This window comes from Pavona decussata, unplaced genomic scaffold (genome assembly GCF_977016875.1).
Source record: "Pavona decussata unplaced genomic scaffold, jaPavDecu1.1 SCAFFOLD_133, whole genome shotgun sequence".
NCBI lineage: Eukaryota > Metazoa > Cnidaria > Anthozoa > Scleractinia > Agariciidae > Pavona > Pavona decussata.
The window spans coordinates 2,517,755-2,534,747 of record NW_028145546.1 but is presented as its reverse complement, the minus strand read 5'-3'; the positions used below and the strand labels follow the sequence as shown (position 1 = coordinate 2,534,747).

The 16,993-nt window shown below is 38.8% G+C and overlaps 3 protein-coding genes across 3 annotated transcripts; 2 read left to right on the top strand and 1 right to left on the bottom strand.

The window, feature by feature from the left end:
- Positions 1–253: 253 nt before the first annotated feature.
- On the top strand, positions 254–4,840 carry LOC146468211 (synaptotagmin-7-like). The gene is made up of 5 exons (XM_085124810.1): positions 254–1,265; positions 2,050–2,222; positions 2,611–2,755; positions 3,115–3,238; positions 3,678–4,840. The coding sequence occupies exons 1-5, from the start codon at positions 723–725 to the stop codon at positions 3,980–3,982; spliced, it is 1,290 nt and encodes a 429-aa protein (XP_084980936.1). The 5' UTR covers positions 254–722; the 3' UTR covers positions 3,983–4,840.
- A 152-nt stretch (positions 4,841–4,992) lies between these two features.
- On the top strand, positions 4,993–9,458 carry LOC146468210 (apoptosis regulator Bcl-2-like). Its single transcript, XM_085124817.1, has 2 exons — positions 4,993–5,518; positions 9,339–9,458. The coding sequence occupies exons 1-2, from the start codon at positions 5,010–5,012 to the stop codon at positions 9,412–9,414; spliced, it is 585 nt and encodes a 194-aa protein (XP_084980943.1). The 5' UTR covers positions 4,993–5,009; the 3' UTR covers positions 9,415–9,458.
- Positions 9,459–11,234: 1,776 nt separating this feature from the next.
- Positions 11,235–16,806, bottom strand: LOC146468209 (nuclear receptor subfamily 2 group F member 1-B-like). The gene is made up of 3 exons (XM_085124809.1): positions 14,223–16,806; positions 12,755–13,303; positions 11,235–12,226 (listed from the first exon to the last, which is right to left on the bottom strand). Exons 1-3 carry the CDS (start codon positions 14,629–14,631, stop codon positions 11,838–11,840), a joined length of 1,347 nt encoding a protein of 448 aa, XP_084980935.1. The 5' UTR covers positions 14,632–16,806; the 3' UTR covers positions 11,235–11,837.
- Between the last annotated feature and the right edge of the window lie 187 nt (positions 16,807–16,993).

Here is a 16,993-nt window from a genome sequence, read left to right as displayed (position 1 = left end):
GTCTTGAGTTGGACGTTTGGGTAGACTAATACTATTCTAAAGTTTGAGTCTGTTGATTTTTTACTTGAGGGTGAACTCCCAAAACATTTGCCAAAACGTTGCAAGCCGGAATCAAATGAAAGCTACTGAACGGTTCGAAACATGAAGTGCTGCCTGATCAGAGCGAAAACAATCCGGAATATATAGATTTTTCTGTTAGGCCAGTCACGCTGCGTTATTTGATGTGTTAGTTGTTGCGTTACTAAATCCACAGGAAGTTGGTTTTGATATTGATTTGAAAACAGAACATGAAGTTTCATGTTTTGATTGAGGCAGAGAGCAATTTAATGTTTTAAGCGGGAAAGCAAACGGTTCGCAAGTGGACGAAAATCAATTTATAACCGTCGCAGTTTTTCGAATTACCTCTGGACTTGGTTGCACGAGTTGGATTAATGTTCAGCGGGCGCAAAAGACGCTTCTCAATATTGGATGACCTCTACCGTTTGAACGTTACTAACTGTAGAATACAAATTTTGGCTCGGCGCGATTCCAAATGCTTTGGCAGGAAATGAAATCCTCGTCCAGCCGATTGTAGTTTTCTATAACTACTTACTCAAGGGACTAGTTCAATTTATCTCCTGTGTAGTATACCGAGATATCATTGCTTTAGAAGTTTGGCGCGGGTATAGCGATATCAATTTACCAACGGACAACAAAGCCATACAAGGTGGGAAGTAGGAAATATGAATTCTACATCTTTGGCCGCGTCAGTTGGGCTCGGAATTTTGGTTTTTCTTCTCCTTCTCGCGATTGTTGGCGTGGTTTTCCTCAGAAAATATTTAAAGACGTTAAACGGAGTTAAGCCGAGCCGTAAGCTGGGAACTTACATCAGGCCCAAAGAGCCGCCGGAATTCATAATCCCACCTTATACTCTGATCTCCGAAGGAAGTGATGGGACAGCAACGCCGGTCAGCGAAAATGGGGAAAATCAAGCGGACGAATCTACGAAAAAGCTTTCTCCTCCTGAAGTTTTAAGATCTCTCTCAATGCCAGCTCCCTCGGCTCCACCGGGAGTAAGACACGGGTTGATTATGGCACACATTGATCAGGAGGGAGGAGTGGGTGTATCGCAATATCGACCACAGTATCGCAGAGCTGTATCTCAGTTCACACCGTTTTCGGTTCAAACCAAGCAAGAGTTGGCTAAGAAGGTTTCGGTGGCGCCATACGGAAAACTGGAAGTCTCGATACAGTTTGTCACAACCAAAAATCTGCTGTTTGTTCAGGTATGTTTCTATCCGATGTTATACTGTATGTCTGTTTATTTACCGTATTTCCTCTATTTAGCTTCTTCCCCACCCCCCTCCTTTCAGGTATAAAAAGACGCCATCGCTTTCATTAATTAATTTGTTTGAGATTAACGCTTTGTGAGACCTATAATTAATAAACTTCCGGGTAGCTTCTTAGATCAGAGGAAATAGCAATGTACTTTTTGACAGCTTAAGACAGTTATTTTACTGAGTCATGGTAATGTGGTTTTTGAAGAGATTTTATAAAATAATTAACTACTGTAATCGTCAACATGTTTGATTAACTTTTCTCTACTGAATCCACATAATTCGCTAAATATGAAGAACAGGCTGTTTGTCTATAGTTGGCGCATTAGGCTTGCCCATTCCTTCAATATAAAAACAATTTTAATGGGCAATACAAAGTTTTACATAAAGTATTGTCTGTGTTTACGCTAAAAATTTAGTTGTGTGTGTGACGATAACTTGCCGAAATCAACCAAGAATCAGGGTACATTAACTTTATTCAGGAGAAAACGAAGTAATTTCCACCTTATTCGGTTTTGATCCCATGTTTCAAACCATTGTAACACAACACCTCCACGTGCTGCCAGAGTAGACAAGTCACGTTTTGTCACGTAGCTAAATAACTTTAAAACTTAACAAAAATGCATTTAAGGTAGTTCTTGCTCCCACCATAAAGCCAGTTTGCATGAAAAAATGAAACACTTGCCTGGGCCGTTTCATTGAAGCACAGTATTTTAATGTTACCTATTTTCAGGTGAATGGTGCCTTTGATTTGCCTTATGTTCGTCTATCCGGGGTTTCCACTCCGTATGTTCGTGTGCACCTGTTACCCGTGGATCGTGCCAAGGAACCTAGATCAAGCTTCCTGAATCTTGCTACTAACCGCATGTGTATGTTCGATCAGATAACGTTAGAAGAAGCAAAAAAGTAAGTCAGATTTTCAGCCTGCAAATTGACAAATTTTTAAATGTTGTGTAAAATGCTTTTTTCAAATATGTTTGAAACACCGAGTGACTGCACCTTTGCGGATCTGTATTTGCTTACCACAACCCTAGCGCGCGCTTAATCGCATCACTAACAGAATCTGTAAAGCGCGCGCAAACTGTGTTCGGCAACCTTAAATGTTATGTAAAATGCTTTTTCCGATATGTTTGAAACACCGAATGATTAGAATTGTGAGTAAAGTGAGAAGTATTTGACTGCATCTTTGCGGATCTGTACTTGTGCAGATCACGTGGGTGAAGTTAATCACCTGCATCAGATTTAAACTGAACTTGTTGCAATTGTCAATAGCGTGTATTTATTCTGTCCTTAGTTCCACCTTAAAGTTCGTTGTTCTTGACTATGACAAGTTTTCTCGGAGTGAATTCGTCGCCGAGGTGATGCTGTCTCTTTTAGATGTTGACCTGGTAGAAGGAACAACTGTGTCACGCCACTTAAACTCCAAGACTATAACTAACGTAAGTACAGTATCTTATCACGCTGTCACGCTTTTTACCTGCGTTATTACACTCTTCAGTCTGTCACGATGCAATTGTTGTTGTTTCCATGGTTACCATGGTTAATGTTCCTTCAGTAAAAGCTACAAGCAAAATCTGAAGGAAGTGCAGACGTTCTAAACCGTCTTCTCCAAAAACCTTCTCACGCCACTGCATGTTCCCTTCATACCTCCTTTCTGAAACGCTTCACCTTTTGTCTCTCTTTTTTTTTTTTTTTTTTTTGGCGGGGGGGGGGGGGGGGTTGTTTTGTTCTTGCTGCTCATGTAATGTTAGCTTTTTGTTTTTTATCATTTCACCAACATTTTTTTCTGTTTTTTCAGTCAGGGGACCGAGGCTCCTTAACTGTTTCACTGTGTCAACAGCCATCCGCTGGCCACTTGCACGTGATCGTTCTTAAAGCCATGGGACTCCCTCCCACAAAGTCAGACGCGCCTGGGAGTCTCGGTAAAATAACCTGTTCGATTTTATTATATAAGCTGTCATTTTATTCATGCATCAGCAGATCAGTACGTCAGTCAGTCAATCAATCAATCAATCAATCAATCAATCAATCAATCAGTCCTTCTGACAATGAGTCATTTCGCCAGTCAGTCAATCATCTTTAACACGTTTTTCTATTCATTTAAGAGTCGAAACACCAAAGTAACTATTCTAGCCAATCACATTCTAGCGCAATATTTTGTCAAGCATAATCGCAAGAGTCTATGAATTCTTTAATCCATCAATCAATCTTCCGTGAAGAAGTTTAGAACTGACTTTTTTCCTCCCTGTTTAATGTCGTTCTTCATTTCACTCGATTTCTTACTGATCAACACGTGAACATTTTTCCTTCTCTGTTAGATGCCTTTCAGCTTAAGGTTGTTTTCTTTTCCTTCTCTGTCAGATACATTCGTAAAAGTTCTATACTTCGTCCACGGCAAAGCGATCGAACGCAAAAAGACCAAGGTCATCAAGAAAACCACCTCGCCAGCCTTCAACGAGGCTTTTGTGTTTGAAATGAAGGAAGAGGAATTGAAGCATTCGAGTGTAATGTGTGAAGTATACAGAGGAGATACAATGCTAAAGACGGAGAGAATTGGTTACGTCAATCTAGGTTTGGAATCCTTTGGTACAGAAGTAAGACAATGGAATGATATGATCATGTCGCCTCTAAAAAGAGTTACAGAGACTCATTTGCTTCACGCTTAGAGTGGACTTTAGTGGAGCTAGGGAAATGTTTTGAAACTTGCCAGACAGTTGGCGGATATTTTAAACAATAATGGCCCTTTTCACGGTTAATGTTTCTCATTTGCATTACAATGTTATCCAACGTGGATGCGAGGCAATTTCGGGCTAAAACTACAAAATAGCCCGAAATTGCCTCTCACACACATGCTAGATTTCATTGTAATTCAAATGAGCAGAGTTAACCGTGAAAAGGGCAATTCCTACCACAACAGCGACAATCATAAACACAGCCATCATAACTCATAAGGAAAATCCAGATTAGGGCCTTAAACACATTCCCTCCCATGGGCCATCAAGTTATAAAATAGAAGAAAAATCCAAAATTATATTTTTAACGTGGCGCAAACAGCGCCAGCGGAAAGCACTGCTGCACAGCTTTCAAGCTCTTTCAGGTAACCTGCAAATGCAGCCGCGCCTTCATTGATAGAGGGCCCGGCCGCTTAGGTAGTTCTGTGACAGGAAAGCTGTTTTCACAAAGCTTGAACGGAGAAATAAATCTGGGGTAAACAATTTGAGGGGATATCTGTGTAAACTAATAGCTTGATCTGTTCGGATTCTTGGTTAAACATTTAGGAACACAAATTTAATAAGCGGAACCTTATATTCTGAAATTATGAGCAGATATTGCCTCGCCGTTACGAAAAATTGCCAACCTCAAAGTCCCTTAAATAACAGAAATAAGCCAAAATGCCTCACTGCTTTAATCAACAGGAATAAAATTTTTCTTTATTAACAAAATTTTGTGTCTATTAAATATTCCATCTTTTATGTAATTTGACATGTCTGTTACCGCAAATAAAAAAATGTGGCAAAATCTCACAGTTGATATATCTTACTGAGCGAACGCCGTTCCCTCGCCTCCCCACTCCTATACCCACCCCCCTCCCACCCCTCACCCCGTTCCTCCGATTTTTTGCTCTCGCCCCAATTTTCGCGCGGTCAGAAGGCAAAAAAATTCGTTCGTGCGGGAACGCTTGCTACCTGCAGAATGCGGAAAAATTCGTTCGTCCGGGAGCGCTTGCTACCAGAATGCGGAAAAATTCGTTCGCGCGGGAACGCTTGTATTGCCTCTAGAGTCGTGCAAGAAACTGTTCGTACGTCAAACATGATTGAGGAGGTGCGTCGCATTGGTGAAGAAGCTAAGAGCCTTGCACACGATATTGCATCGTATCACATTGGAAAAGTCTCTCCTCCACCGAATCAAACCGCAGCGATTTTGCGAAGACTCACGGACGAGCTCGAAGATCGCCACTCGGCTGTTCTCTCGAACATGTGCAATAGACTTAACGTAGTGAGGGCCTCTGCCCAATCGAAATTTGTGCAAGTTGCAGACGAGGTTTTTCGCGACGGAGTTAACTGGGGACGAATCGTCGCGATCTTTGCGTCGCACAGTATAGTATGCGAAAAGGGCTGCAAGAAGACGTGGATGAGATTATTTTGTGGGTCGGAAATTATATTTCAAGTCTATCTGCGTGGATTCATTCACAAGGCGGCTGGGTAAGTCTGTCAAACCAGGACTGAGACATTTCAGACTCTAAACTTTGCTATCTTAAGCAAGAAATTAAATATTAAAAATGTTGTGCATGTAACTCCTCACGCTATTACCGGCAAATTCATGCTACACAAAGCAGCTTCAAACTTAACATTGATGCACAAGAATAGAAAAAATTCACACTGAGAGACGAAACGGATTTGCGGGAAAAAATAACCTTTTAAACTCACTGCCTGTTGTATCGGGTTCAGTTTAAATGCAACAACTGTATGTTTTTTTCTGTTAAGGAAATCAGTCGCTGGTTTTCCCAACAGTGCAATCATCATATACTCCGAGAAACCGCTCTTCAATCTCCCGGCGGGGGAGGAGAATGCTAAATTTCTGTTGGTTTTACGACTTAAAGTGAACGAACAGTTTAATCAAACAAACTTAAGACAAGATAAGGAAAATTCCCTCGAAGAATTTAAAAATGAGCTCTGGCTTGCATCGGTCGTCAGCCGTCAGTTATATAAATATTTATTCCTCGCGTAGCGAGGTTAATAATGTTTGCTTTGGCTTATTTTCCTCTTTTTTAGACAGATACCAAATGGATAATTCCATTGAAATATCCTTTATTTCGCAACGATTTGATATCTGAAATTAAAGCAAAGGTTGTTTATTGGATGAAAAATTTTGAAGTCTTCTATTATTGATTGGATATAAAAATGCCATTTTGGATTTATAAAAAATCAGACTATGGAATATCCTTAATGTCAACGCAAACTAGTAAATTCAGAAACTAATAGCAGTAGATCAAGTTTCCTTAAACTCTTGGCAATTTAAATTTTCGTCTAAACTTCAAGGCAAATGAGGATGTGTTAGTTACGGTATCAAGGGAGTCAGAAAAATCTTTAAAAAAAATTCCTGTTGTTCATCTCCTTGTTTTTCCTTATTTTGTGGAAGGCGGTTCGCGACAATAATTTCCTTATAAAAAAAATAACGTGAAAGCAATATTCGTAATGGATAGCTCATTGAGAAAGTATGACAACGTGACCAGAAACAGAAAGCAAATATCTTTATTGTCAGAGTAATTTTTCGTGCCTAGTGCCATACAAATAAGGCGTGGCAAACATCGTGATTATTGCCGATGATTCAACAACCTGACGTCTCAGAAACAAATAAATTCAAAACGTTGGAAAATTTATCGCGTTGAGAACGGAAGGTAATTTTTTTGAACTGAGTCTCGTTCACTGATGTGGTTGAGTGTATAGTGTATATCAAATGTCCCTACAGTTATTCTCAGCTCTGTTTCGACTCAGTTCACAGTTTCCTTGGCCTCGAAAGCCGTCGTTATTCGTATAACCGTCTCCTCTGCTAATAACAACGGACGACAGCGCAATAAAATTCCCGAATGTTGCACCAGTGAACTAGGCGAACCTGTGAAAAGCCTATCTGTGATCATTTAAACGCAAGCTACTGGGCTTTCCCGTGCCTCTGTACAGCACACTGGATGACAGTATCAAACCTGCGCGTGAAATCAATTCAGAACCTGAATTAAACGAAAGCAAATGGCGCTAGATGCTGTTGTTGTTGTTGTTGTTGTTGTTGTGCGTCGATTTGGTCTTTCACTTGTCTTTGAAATCAGTCTAGCGTAGAACAAATTTTTGTATTTTTGTCACTCGTAGGTTGCATTCGACCGACCGTATTTAGGAACAGAATTAGCGAAATAGCTCTTAGATTCCCTTGTTATAAAGTAAATTTGGGAAGACCAATTTCTGCATACATTTGCAGACGCATGATAATTATAGCACCATTTGTGTACTTAAGCAACTTCAAAAACCTCTTAGGAGGGATTTCTTGTCATCATTGTATGTATTCTTATTCCGGAATAGGGTCAGTCGAAAATCTAAATGAGAAACTGGCCAAGGTTAAAACTAGTGAAAACAGAGTACATGCATTGAACAAACTTAAGGCTTCATAGATTGTTAATTGGTAAGAAAGCGAAATACCATACTTTGAACGTGTCGTATTGATATCTCAGTGATCACGATGAGGCCTCGAGCGTGCAATTGAACTTTTCGGCACGTTCAAACAAGAAAAGAAAGAATGATATGTAGCTAACGATAATTTTAGGTCTTGAACATCATTGGGGTAGTTTGAAGATGAAGGTGACAATTTCAATTTAAATGCTACTTGTGACAAGTTTAAGAAAAAATAAAAGCATAGGAAAACTGGTAGTCTGTGAACGTGCCACAACTTAAAATTTAACAGATCGGTCACTTAAACTTGTTGAAAATGTTGTGTTTATACAACAACGCCTAACTAAGAGCAAATCTAAAAACGTAATTGAACATGCGAATGTTCGTAAAAAAAAACCATCTTTTTTAAGACGTCGTTTACAAACAGTTCAAACAGCATAAACATGTAAGAAACTGAAAGATGCAAAATTCTGAGTGACAAAGGTTTAAAACCTGCAAATTTTAAAAAGGCTAGTTTTTAATAGTTTTTTTATAAAATGTTTTTGTCACTTGACAAATACAATTGTTGTTGACAAATGATTTTGAAATCTGACATACCTGATCGAGTAAAGAATGACGAAAAATGGTCTTGTGACCGATATTATACACGGGGGTCGCGCAGCTTTAAAAGATGCATCGTCTGATAGTGGTCTCAAGGACCTGTTGCATTGCAGTAAGCGATGGACGCAAAGTCAAACACGCGCACTAGACCATCAGCTCACTGAAACATTATTTGAGTGTGGAACGTCGAGAGTACACTTGCGGTTCTTCTTTTTAACTCCAAAAAGCCACATCATTTTTAAATAATCTCTACGTAATCTTACTCAGAGTTAATGTGACATATCAAACAAATTGGCAAGTGATTCAGGCAAAGATTTTTTTTTTCAAACATGAATAAAGCATACATTATACCGTAACAAATATAAATCAGTTCTGTAATTTTTCGCACCTTACCTTCACGATAAGAAACATGTTGAGAAAGTTACCAAATGCATTCCTTATATCTGATAATTAACAGTTATAACTTTGTTAAGGGAAACAAACGTTTGGAAAAGCAATCATGATCTCTTTAAGTAAAAATGTTTCTCAAGTTTGAACAAAGTGACTTCGCTAGGCATACTAACAAAGGCATAATATTCAACGAAAATTTTTCAGGAAAAACCTTGTCAAACCACGGGCTCCTGGTAAACTAAAGTCAGTGGATAAATAATAATTAATTTTGTCAAGATTATTAAGAGACTATCATTTTTTTTTCTTCGCCTTTTACGCTCATACTATCAATCATCCTTACTTCAAGCTTTTACCATAATAGAGCGGTTTTCAATTGCATGAGTGCCGCTTCTTTGGTTTTGCTTTACTACGCTCTGTGATTGGTTAACAAAACTCTCGCAATCTTCTCAACCAATAAAAGGCAAAACCAAAACAAAATCGTGACTTGCCCGCATGCGTTTTCCCGCGCTTGGTGCCGGTTACGTTATTTGCTTCGAGTTTTGATTGGCTCGCTGCAATGTTTACGTTTGCTGTGATTGGTCAGATTGAGTAACTACTATGGTTTTGATTTTTACCACGCTCAAATGAAAACCACTCTATTTCCTTTTTATGAATATTTTTGCTTTATTCTTACCAATTGCCTTCTTACTGATAGTATAAAGAGATGTCGGCTATCACAAAAATAACGGGGTTGCCAATAAATGTCCTCTTGTTATAAGTTTCCGTATTCCGCATCATTCTCTTGATTGCTAATAATTGTAAGGGCAAATTAGCTGGTTGATCAATCAATCAATTAATCAATTAATTTAATCTAAAAACTGATTCTTTTTCCCAACAGGAATCGTTTAATCAAACCTTTGGTGAGCCATTTGAAGCGAGAGAAAAAGAATGGTGGAAAAAACTTTGCCTGGTAGCGGTTGGGGTTGCGGCTATCGCGACGTTAATTTACCATCAATCTCTCAACTGACATTTTAACCAAGTTGGGAACTTCTTGCAGTGATGGGCAATATTTTTACAGCTTATTTGAACAATAAGGAAGAGAACGATCAAGGGGTGAGGTTTTCAAAGCCATTAGCTGCGGACAGTTGGAACTCGCTAAACGGCCGTCAAGTTACGTCTGTATTGAAAGACATCTGCATCTCAACTGGATGATGGGGTTAACATTGATCGCAATTTTCACAAATTAGTGGTTTGGTAGTTTATAAAAGCAATCCATCCTTTCGTTTCGTTTCCTTTCGTCATTCGTGGCAAAATGTCAAACCGCCTTTTAAATTCAGAATCAAAATCAAATTCCATAGCCAATCACATTCCAGCGCGATTTTCGTCAAGCATAATCACAAGAGTCAATAAATTATTTAATCCATCAATCTTCATAGAAGAAGTTTAAAACTGACTTTTTTTCTTGCTGTTTAATGCCGTTTTTCACTTCACTCGAGTTCTTACTTCGTCCACGGAAAACTATACTAAACTATACTATACTTCGTCCACGACAAACCGCTCGTAAGGCCCGGCCGCTTAGGTAGCTCAGTGAGAGGAGGCTGTTCCCAACAATTTGAGGGGATATCTGTGTAAAATTATAACAAATTTACGAAATTAAGGCCAACCCCATAGTTCTTTAAATAACAGAAATGAGCCAAAATGCCCTACTACTTTAATCAACCGGAGTAAATTCTCTTTTATTAATATACATTAATTTATTTAAAAACTATTCTACAAAACTTTGTCTATTAAATATTCCATCTTTTATCTAATTTGACATGTCTGATAAAGCAAATAAAAAAATCTGGCAAAATTTCGTAGTTGATATATTTTTTTACTGTGTATATGATAACAGCATTTCTCCTTTCATAGTTATAAAAGTTCAATTTTTCTTCGAAGAAAGTTATTTTTCCTAAATAAACTAATATACACTACAAAAATTATCGCTAAAGTAAAGTCTATTTTCATCAAGAGTCCTATATTTTTTAATTGCAATAAATATTGTACGATTTGTGATCCGATAGAATAAAAAATCTCCTTTAACTTGTTACTCGTCGGCCTTTGTATTGTTGTTCAGCACATCTCTCGTATTTTTATCAGGATTTACATTTTTTTTTTCCCTTAACTGAAGGCATAACCCCTTATTAGATGCTAATACACCTCCACTAATATTTACGGTTGTATGAACCAAGTTTGATCCGAAATAAACTATAGATTTTGAGCAATTCAGTTTGGAGAGTTAGCAATCTGAAATCGACTAATTCTCGTAGTACAAGGTCTGTGAAGGGTGCAGGGAGGGGTGAGGGAGTGTGCATCTGTTTAATTTCCGGCACAGCTCTTCATTTGTGAGTCCTGGCTCCTTTACGTAATTTCTGTTGCAAAATGGTCTGCATTATTGAAGGCAAAACATATTTCGTTTTCCTGCTTCCTTTGTATCCTTTTTTGCATGTGCAAATGAACATTCCTTCTTTCGAAAGAGTTTATCGACTTATCGACTTTCGAAAGAGTTTATCGCATACGCGGCTCACGTTGTACCGCTGACCGAAAGTGAGGCAAAAAGCGTGATCGAAATCATTGAAAACGGCGTTAATTCGACCCTAAAATTTTTTTCGTTTGCAACGCTAACGAAATATTTTATAGTTTGCCTGAAACGTCACATGCTTGAGACGCAAGGAAACCACTTAAATTCCAAGCAGGTTTTGTGACATTCTGGAATGTTTAATACTCTATAGCTTTACTATTTTGTGGCTACAGTCGACTCCTGATAACTCGAACCTCCAAGGGAAATTGAAAAAGGTTCGAGTTATCGGGATTTCGAGAAATCGAGGGTAAAATTATATGGAAAATGACCTGAAAGGAAAGGAAAATTGGTTCGAGTTAGCGAGAGGTTCGAGTAAGCGAGTTAGCGAGGGTTCGACTGTATAAAAATATCTTCCTATATGTTGCTATTATTCTGAAAAACGAAATTTTATCTTTTGCAATTTTTTTTTTATGATTGACATTTGTTGACGAAGTGATCCGTGTACTCAATGTAAAATGTACTAATTTTGTTGTTTTGGTGTTGTATAGCGGTATTATCGAATTTAGACTGCGTTGTAACTCCAGATTGACCACTTTGCAATTGCGGTTTGAGTAAGGCACGGGAGTGGTTTGACTGTGGTATGATTCAATTTAGAGCACAATAAACGAATGGCATCATTATTGACTAAAAGCAACTGTAGCATGGATACTGGAAAATATCTACAACAGACATCATAAGATTACATTCCACAGCAAAACATTCGAATGGCTCTCGCTCGTGGAACTGGTCTTCGAAATACGGGAATTTTCCTGAATAGCACAGGAATACCAGCCATGTCTATATCACAGTACCACCATTCATATTCACGCTCGACATGCCGTTCATGTTGTTGATGTCATTGATGTTTGTGATGTTACTCGTGCTACCATTGGGAAACACCGCTGGACCAGGCCAATTATTCGGCGAAGGCGCAGGCTGAGGAGCACTAGAAATAACCAGCAGTTCGTTTAGAACACTTTCCACCGTATTTCCCAAGCCAATTGGTGGGAAGAAGAGCCCCTCTATTGTACCTGGACGAATCAGCCTCAGGGAGGGGAGCCTCAAGAGGAGTTTACCAAACCGCGTTGGTTGATTAGGGTACTGGGTACGAATGTAATCCTCCAACGCACACTGGGATCGTTCTTGAAGTCCTTCCACGTGTGCAGCATTGGAGAGTCCTTGGGAATCTGAAAAAAAAAATAGAATACCTCAAATGAATGGAATTTCTACATGATTGTTCGTTTGTTCAGAGATGCAGCATTTGGTACAGAAAGGCCGGTCATTTGTCTGTGGTCTGTAAACAAATTAATAAAAGTTTGCAGAAATGTTTTATGTCCCTTTTCTTGCACAAGACCACGAAACTAAAGACATTCCTGGCTTTTGGGCTGAATATTGCAAGACAGACCGTGAATTACTCCTCAGGAGTTTACGCTAATCTGAATGGTAGAAAACAAGCCTCATGCTTCTCCCTCAAAATTCTAAGAGAATTCTATATTGCCTGAAGCCAACTCAAAATCGAATCTGTCATTCCGGTTCATTCTAGTATTCAATACAAAATAACGTTCTGTTAATTTTAAAACTCGAAGAGCTCACTCTTAATTTGAATTGTCATTTCAGAACCAATTCCCAAAAGGAAGTGTCTAGAAAAACTATAAGATTGGTCAGAGAATGTATAATAACCTGAGAAGATAAACAAACAATGCAACCGTACTCACCTGGGTTGAATAAAATAATAGCCTTAAGACAGCAAAACTCAGCAGAGTCTATGTGCAGATTCTTAAGCTTTTCAACTTGTTCTTCAAATAATCTGAGATTTTCAGCGGAATCGAACGCCATTGATCCATTACTACTTACGGCTAATAAGTCGGTACTCGACGGCGGTGTGAGGGCGCTAATAGTCAGCGGTTGGGCCATGTGAAACGGCGAGCAGTGCTGGGCAGCGCTCAGTATGAACAATTCACTCCAACATGAACGTAATAAGATAGACTGGTCTGGAAGAGTGAATTCGGAGACAAACGGAATGTTCTTCGCCCATTCTACTATGGAAACCAATAACCTTGCACCAAGTTCAGAAGCGGTTTCTAATCCCGCAATGTTGGCGGGAATCCCAAGGGATTGCTGGTATCTCGCGATGGTATCCGCCCGAAGCAGGAGCGTTATGTAGCTTGAATAAAAGGACTGTGGATTGCGCATGTCTCCTAGGCCCATTTGGATGGAGCTTGCAGGGTCGGGCTGTGTTGTTGAGATGCGGCCCTTTTGAACAGCTGTTAGAGAAAGAAGATAAAACTATTTTCAGCCCGTGTTTAAAAAAGGACCTGACCATGAACACAAAACTTACGGCGTCTAGCGTCAAATAATTTCCTCAAAATTTCAATTCTTTACAAAATCCATAAATGGTACTATGACTAAAATTAGTTTCAGGGGTGTACTTGGTGTAACCATGCTTGGAAGCTAGAAATTACGCTTTTTCCTCAGTCGAAACCTTTTGAACTCCTCACAGTAAAACTTATAGATAAATTCGTTTCCAAAAGGCTCATGAAGTCATCAATCAAATTGGCAAAGGAAAAAAGTTGTTTCGAGCAAATGGCCCAAATAAAGTATGTTTAAAGCAGGGAATAATTCAAGAAAGTTACCTCTGGTGATGTTAAAAGAAACGTGCAAGAAAAGTGCATTGGCTGAGTAGCAGACCGTTTCGACGAAAGGGTAGATGTCTAGACACACACTAATTTTGAGACTCGCGCTATTAGACGGTTTTCACGCGGTTTGTTCAAGGCTGAAGGATGACTGTTTCCACAGAGAAAACATTTCCGTATATAAAGGGTAACACTGGAATTGAAAGAACAATAACTATTCCCAAATGTATTCCCAGCTGAGCAGCGAAGGACAAATGTGAACCTTCCTGTGAAGGAACACTGTTTGAGGTAATTCATCCGAGTCGATTCAGTCGTACGGTTTATTTTAAGGAGGAGAACAGCTCGTGTATCAGGGAAGTGGTTTTCAAGTGGTACACTTTCCTTGTTACACCACAGTCTTACATGGGTACACCATGATGTACCGGTTAAAACACCATGTAAGTACCATTCAACGAAATCAGAAAGATTGATATTGTGTAACAGACATTGAAGCCGTTTACTGTGGCAACTGTAGCGCAATAAACAAAAACGAAAAAGAGGGTGAACTTACCATCTTTCCTCATGCCAACTTTCATGCATTTTTTGAGCCGGCAATATTGGCAGTGATTCCTGTGTTGAATATCTACTGGACAATTCTTGAAACCTCTGCACGCGTACGATAGATTGCGTCGAATGCTTCGCTTAAAGAAACTCTTGCAACCTTCGCACGTAAAAACTCCATAATGCTTCCCCGAAGACTTATCGCCGCAGACCACGCACTCAATGGACGGCTTAGGAGTTTTCGGACTTTCCTCGTTCTCGGAGCAATCCCCCGGCGAATAGAACGCATTTTCAAGAAGAACGGGTGAATCGTCTTCGTTTGAAAATTCTGCACTCGGGTTTTCCGGTTGCGACAATTCAGCCAGCGCGCTTATGTTTACATCAATTGCCGATGTCGCGTCATTGGCGAAACAGTTCATAATAAACTTGAACTGTGGGTTAAGGAAGCGCTAACTGGAGGGGTTGATCGCTCAATTAATACAAACATGAATGGCTATTGTTGGGCCGTGAGGAAAAAGAACCAGTCAAGAACAAAAGCAATTAGCCACCTCTGTGTAAATAATGTAATATTCATCGCGTTACCAGTTAGTTCATACACTGAAGTTTGTGTTCTAAGGTCGCTTGAAATCAGCTTTCACAGCGAGATTCCAACACGGCAAATACATTTATACAAAACAATATAATTCAGACGATTTGATTTGGCCTGATTTGTTCCCGCACTCAGTTATGAAGTCTGTAGTTTCTGTAGAATTCTTTTTTTTAATTGAGTTAAAAAGTATTTACGATTCACTGACTGAGAAGCCGACCAAATTTGAAAAGCGACACAAGACTGTGAACAGCAGCTACAGTTTGTATAAACGCTAGTGTGTGAGGTGTACTCAGCATATTCAAACATGGCCAAGAAGGTCTTATTTCAGCATTCAAGTGCGATGCAAGTTGAAGTCAAAATCGCGAGAGCAAAGGGCAAAAAGATCAGCATACCGAGACAACCCTTAACAAAATACTTATGGCGCACATTCAACAACGATATTGAAAATTAAAATAAATTTACAAAATATACAATTTTGTGAATGACAAGATCCGCCCCCTATTTCAATATATTTCCTAATATCAAAAGGAAAAATGATCATATATCTCTTTCCCGCAGGCAAACACTGGTATCTAAATGATTAATCACCTTCAAAAGTTAAGGGTGCTGATAGTTTAATTTGGTTAGTTTTTTGGACACACAGAAATTGATGATTCTTTATCGAATTGCAAATGATAAAAACATTTGCACAAACAAAGAAATGGATGATAAAGAAAAAGAAAACCTGACAAAAAGCCAAACTTGCTAGTGTAGGTTATGAATTAGTTACAACACTACCTGACTCTTTGTATTGCAACTGTGTTCTGGTTATTTTGCTTCTTCTGACTGGACGTGCTCAACCGTGAATGTTGTTTATTATTTTTCTAAATTAACTAAAGAATAAAAACTTTAACCAGCAAATATTATATTCCTGAGACATATATGCGGAAAGTGACAATCTAAACGTTTGAAATTCCGAAAACTTTAAGGAGTTATCTGTTGCAGTTTGCGCATGTCCAAAATTTCGCTGTTCGTTTTTTAAAGTTCAGCGTTCTAAAAAAAATTTGCTTTTCCACTCACCCATCTGGTTGTCTAATCAGGTTTTTGTCGCCTCAGTTTTGTCGTCCGTCCAAGTAAGACAGCTTATCATTTAAGGGTGAGTTTTGGATAAACTCGATACTTTATGTTTTAGACAAAAAATATTTTTATTTTAGTTAAAGTACGATCCGTGGGATTTAATTATAATCTAAACTAACATATTGCAACATACAGTCGCTGACTTATGAAGCGTAGATAGCATTGTTATTTGTTTTCATATAGTGTGTTAGTCATCAGGTGGCATGTTTGCATGTCTCAGTAGTTTCTTTGGAGTTGTTTTTGTCTGTTGTTCAGATATGTTTTGTCCGCTTTGTCGCCCCTTCCGTGTCAATAGACTATATGCCTACCGATTTGCCATAAACTGTTATTCTAAACTCTCAAAGCCTAAGCTAACAATCGCAAAATAAATTGCATTTCAATACATCGATCTAAAGTCTTTGCTTCGAATTCTGTTGGGCAAATCCTCAAGGTATTCTTAAAAAACGTTTGTGTAAGTTTTGAAATGGCATTTAGGGGCTAAAAAGTACGGTAAATTAAACGGAAGTGATATGATTTGATCCATTCATTATCAGTATAAGAGATATTTGTCAAAATAACGAAGGGCAAATCTCAATTCTGATTCCGATTAGCCCGCCATTTCCCAGCGACGATGCTGGGTACTGCTGAGTCATTAAATCCGCTAGCTCCAACTTTTAAGTCGGTTGTGTAGCAATTCTAATTTTGGTCGAACATGTTATTCAGACGGGAGCTGTGGTGACATTTGTAATATTGTTTGTTTATCACTTCTTTTCTTTTATACATCTTTTTTTTTTTTTGTTATTTTTTTATTTTCAGCAAATACTGGAGCAAGAGACGGTTAATCTTGGTCTTACTTTATCATTTATTTCATTCAACCGAACAAGCCGGTCAGGAAAACGGCGCCAGAGAAACAATAGCCTTCGTATTGTAGTTTTGATTTGGACAACCGCTTATCGACTTGTGAATAACGAAAGCTGTGAGAGGAAAACGTCTTTAACAAAATTGGACGCAGGGACGCTCGACGATTGAATTCCTTAAAGTAAAGAAAATTGTAGCATTTGCTTTGATTTTTCGGTTTTACTTCGCTATGTGGCTAG

Bases quoted from the DNA above. Each gene is read 5' to 3' on its own strand.
- LOC146468211 (XM_085124810.1), top strand. From the start codon at position 723: ATGAATTCTACATCTTTGGCCGCGTCAGTTGGGCTCGGAATTTTGGTT. The intron at 1,266-2,049 runs GTATGTTTCTAT...ACCTATTTTCAG, and splicing joins AAAATCTGCTGTTTGTTCAG to GTGAATGGTGCCTTTGATTT. The intron at 3,239-3,677 runs GTAAAATAACCT...CTTCTCTGTCAG, and splicing joins AGACGCGCCTGGGAGTCTCG to ATACATTCGTAAAAGTTCTA.
- LOC146468210 (XM_085124817.1), top strand. From the start codon at position 5,010: ATGCGGAAAAATTCGTTCGTCCGGGAGCGCTTGCTACCAGAATGCGGA. The intron at 5,519-9,338 runs GTAAGTCTGTCA...TTTTCCCAACAG, and splicing joins TTCATTCACAAGGCGGCTGG to GAATCGTTTAATCAAACCTT.
- LOC146468209 (XM_085124809.1), bottom strand. From the start codon at position 14,631: ATGAACTGTTTCGCCAATGACGCGACATCGGCAATTGATGTAAACATA. The intron at 13,304-14,222 runs GTAAGTTCACCC...TTTCTCTAACAG, and splicing joins AGTTGGCATGAGGAAAGATG to CTGTTCAAAAGGGCCGCATC. The intron at 12,227-12,754 runs GTGAGTACGGTT...TTTTTTTTTCAG, and splicing joins TATTATTTTATTCAACCCAG to ATTCCCAAGGACTCTCCAAT.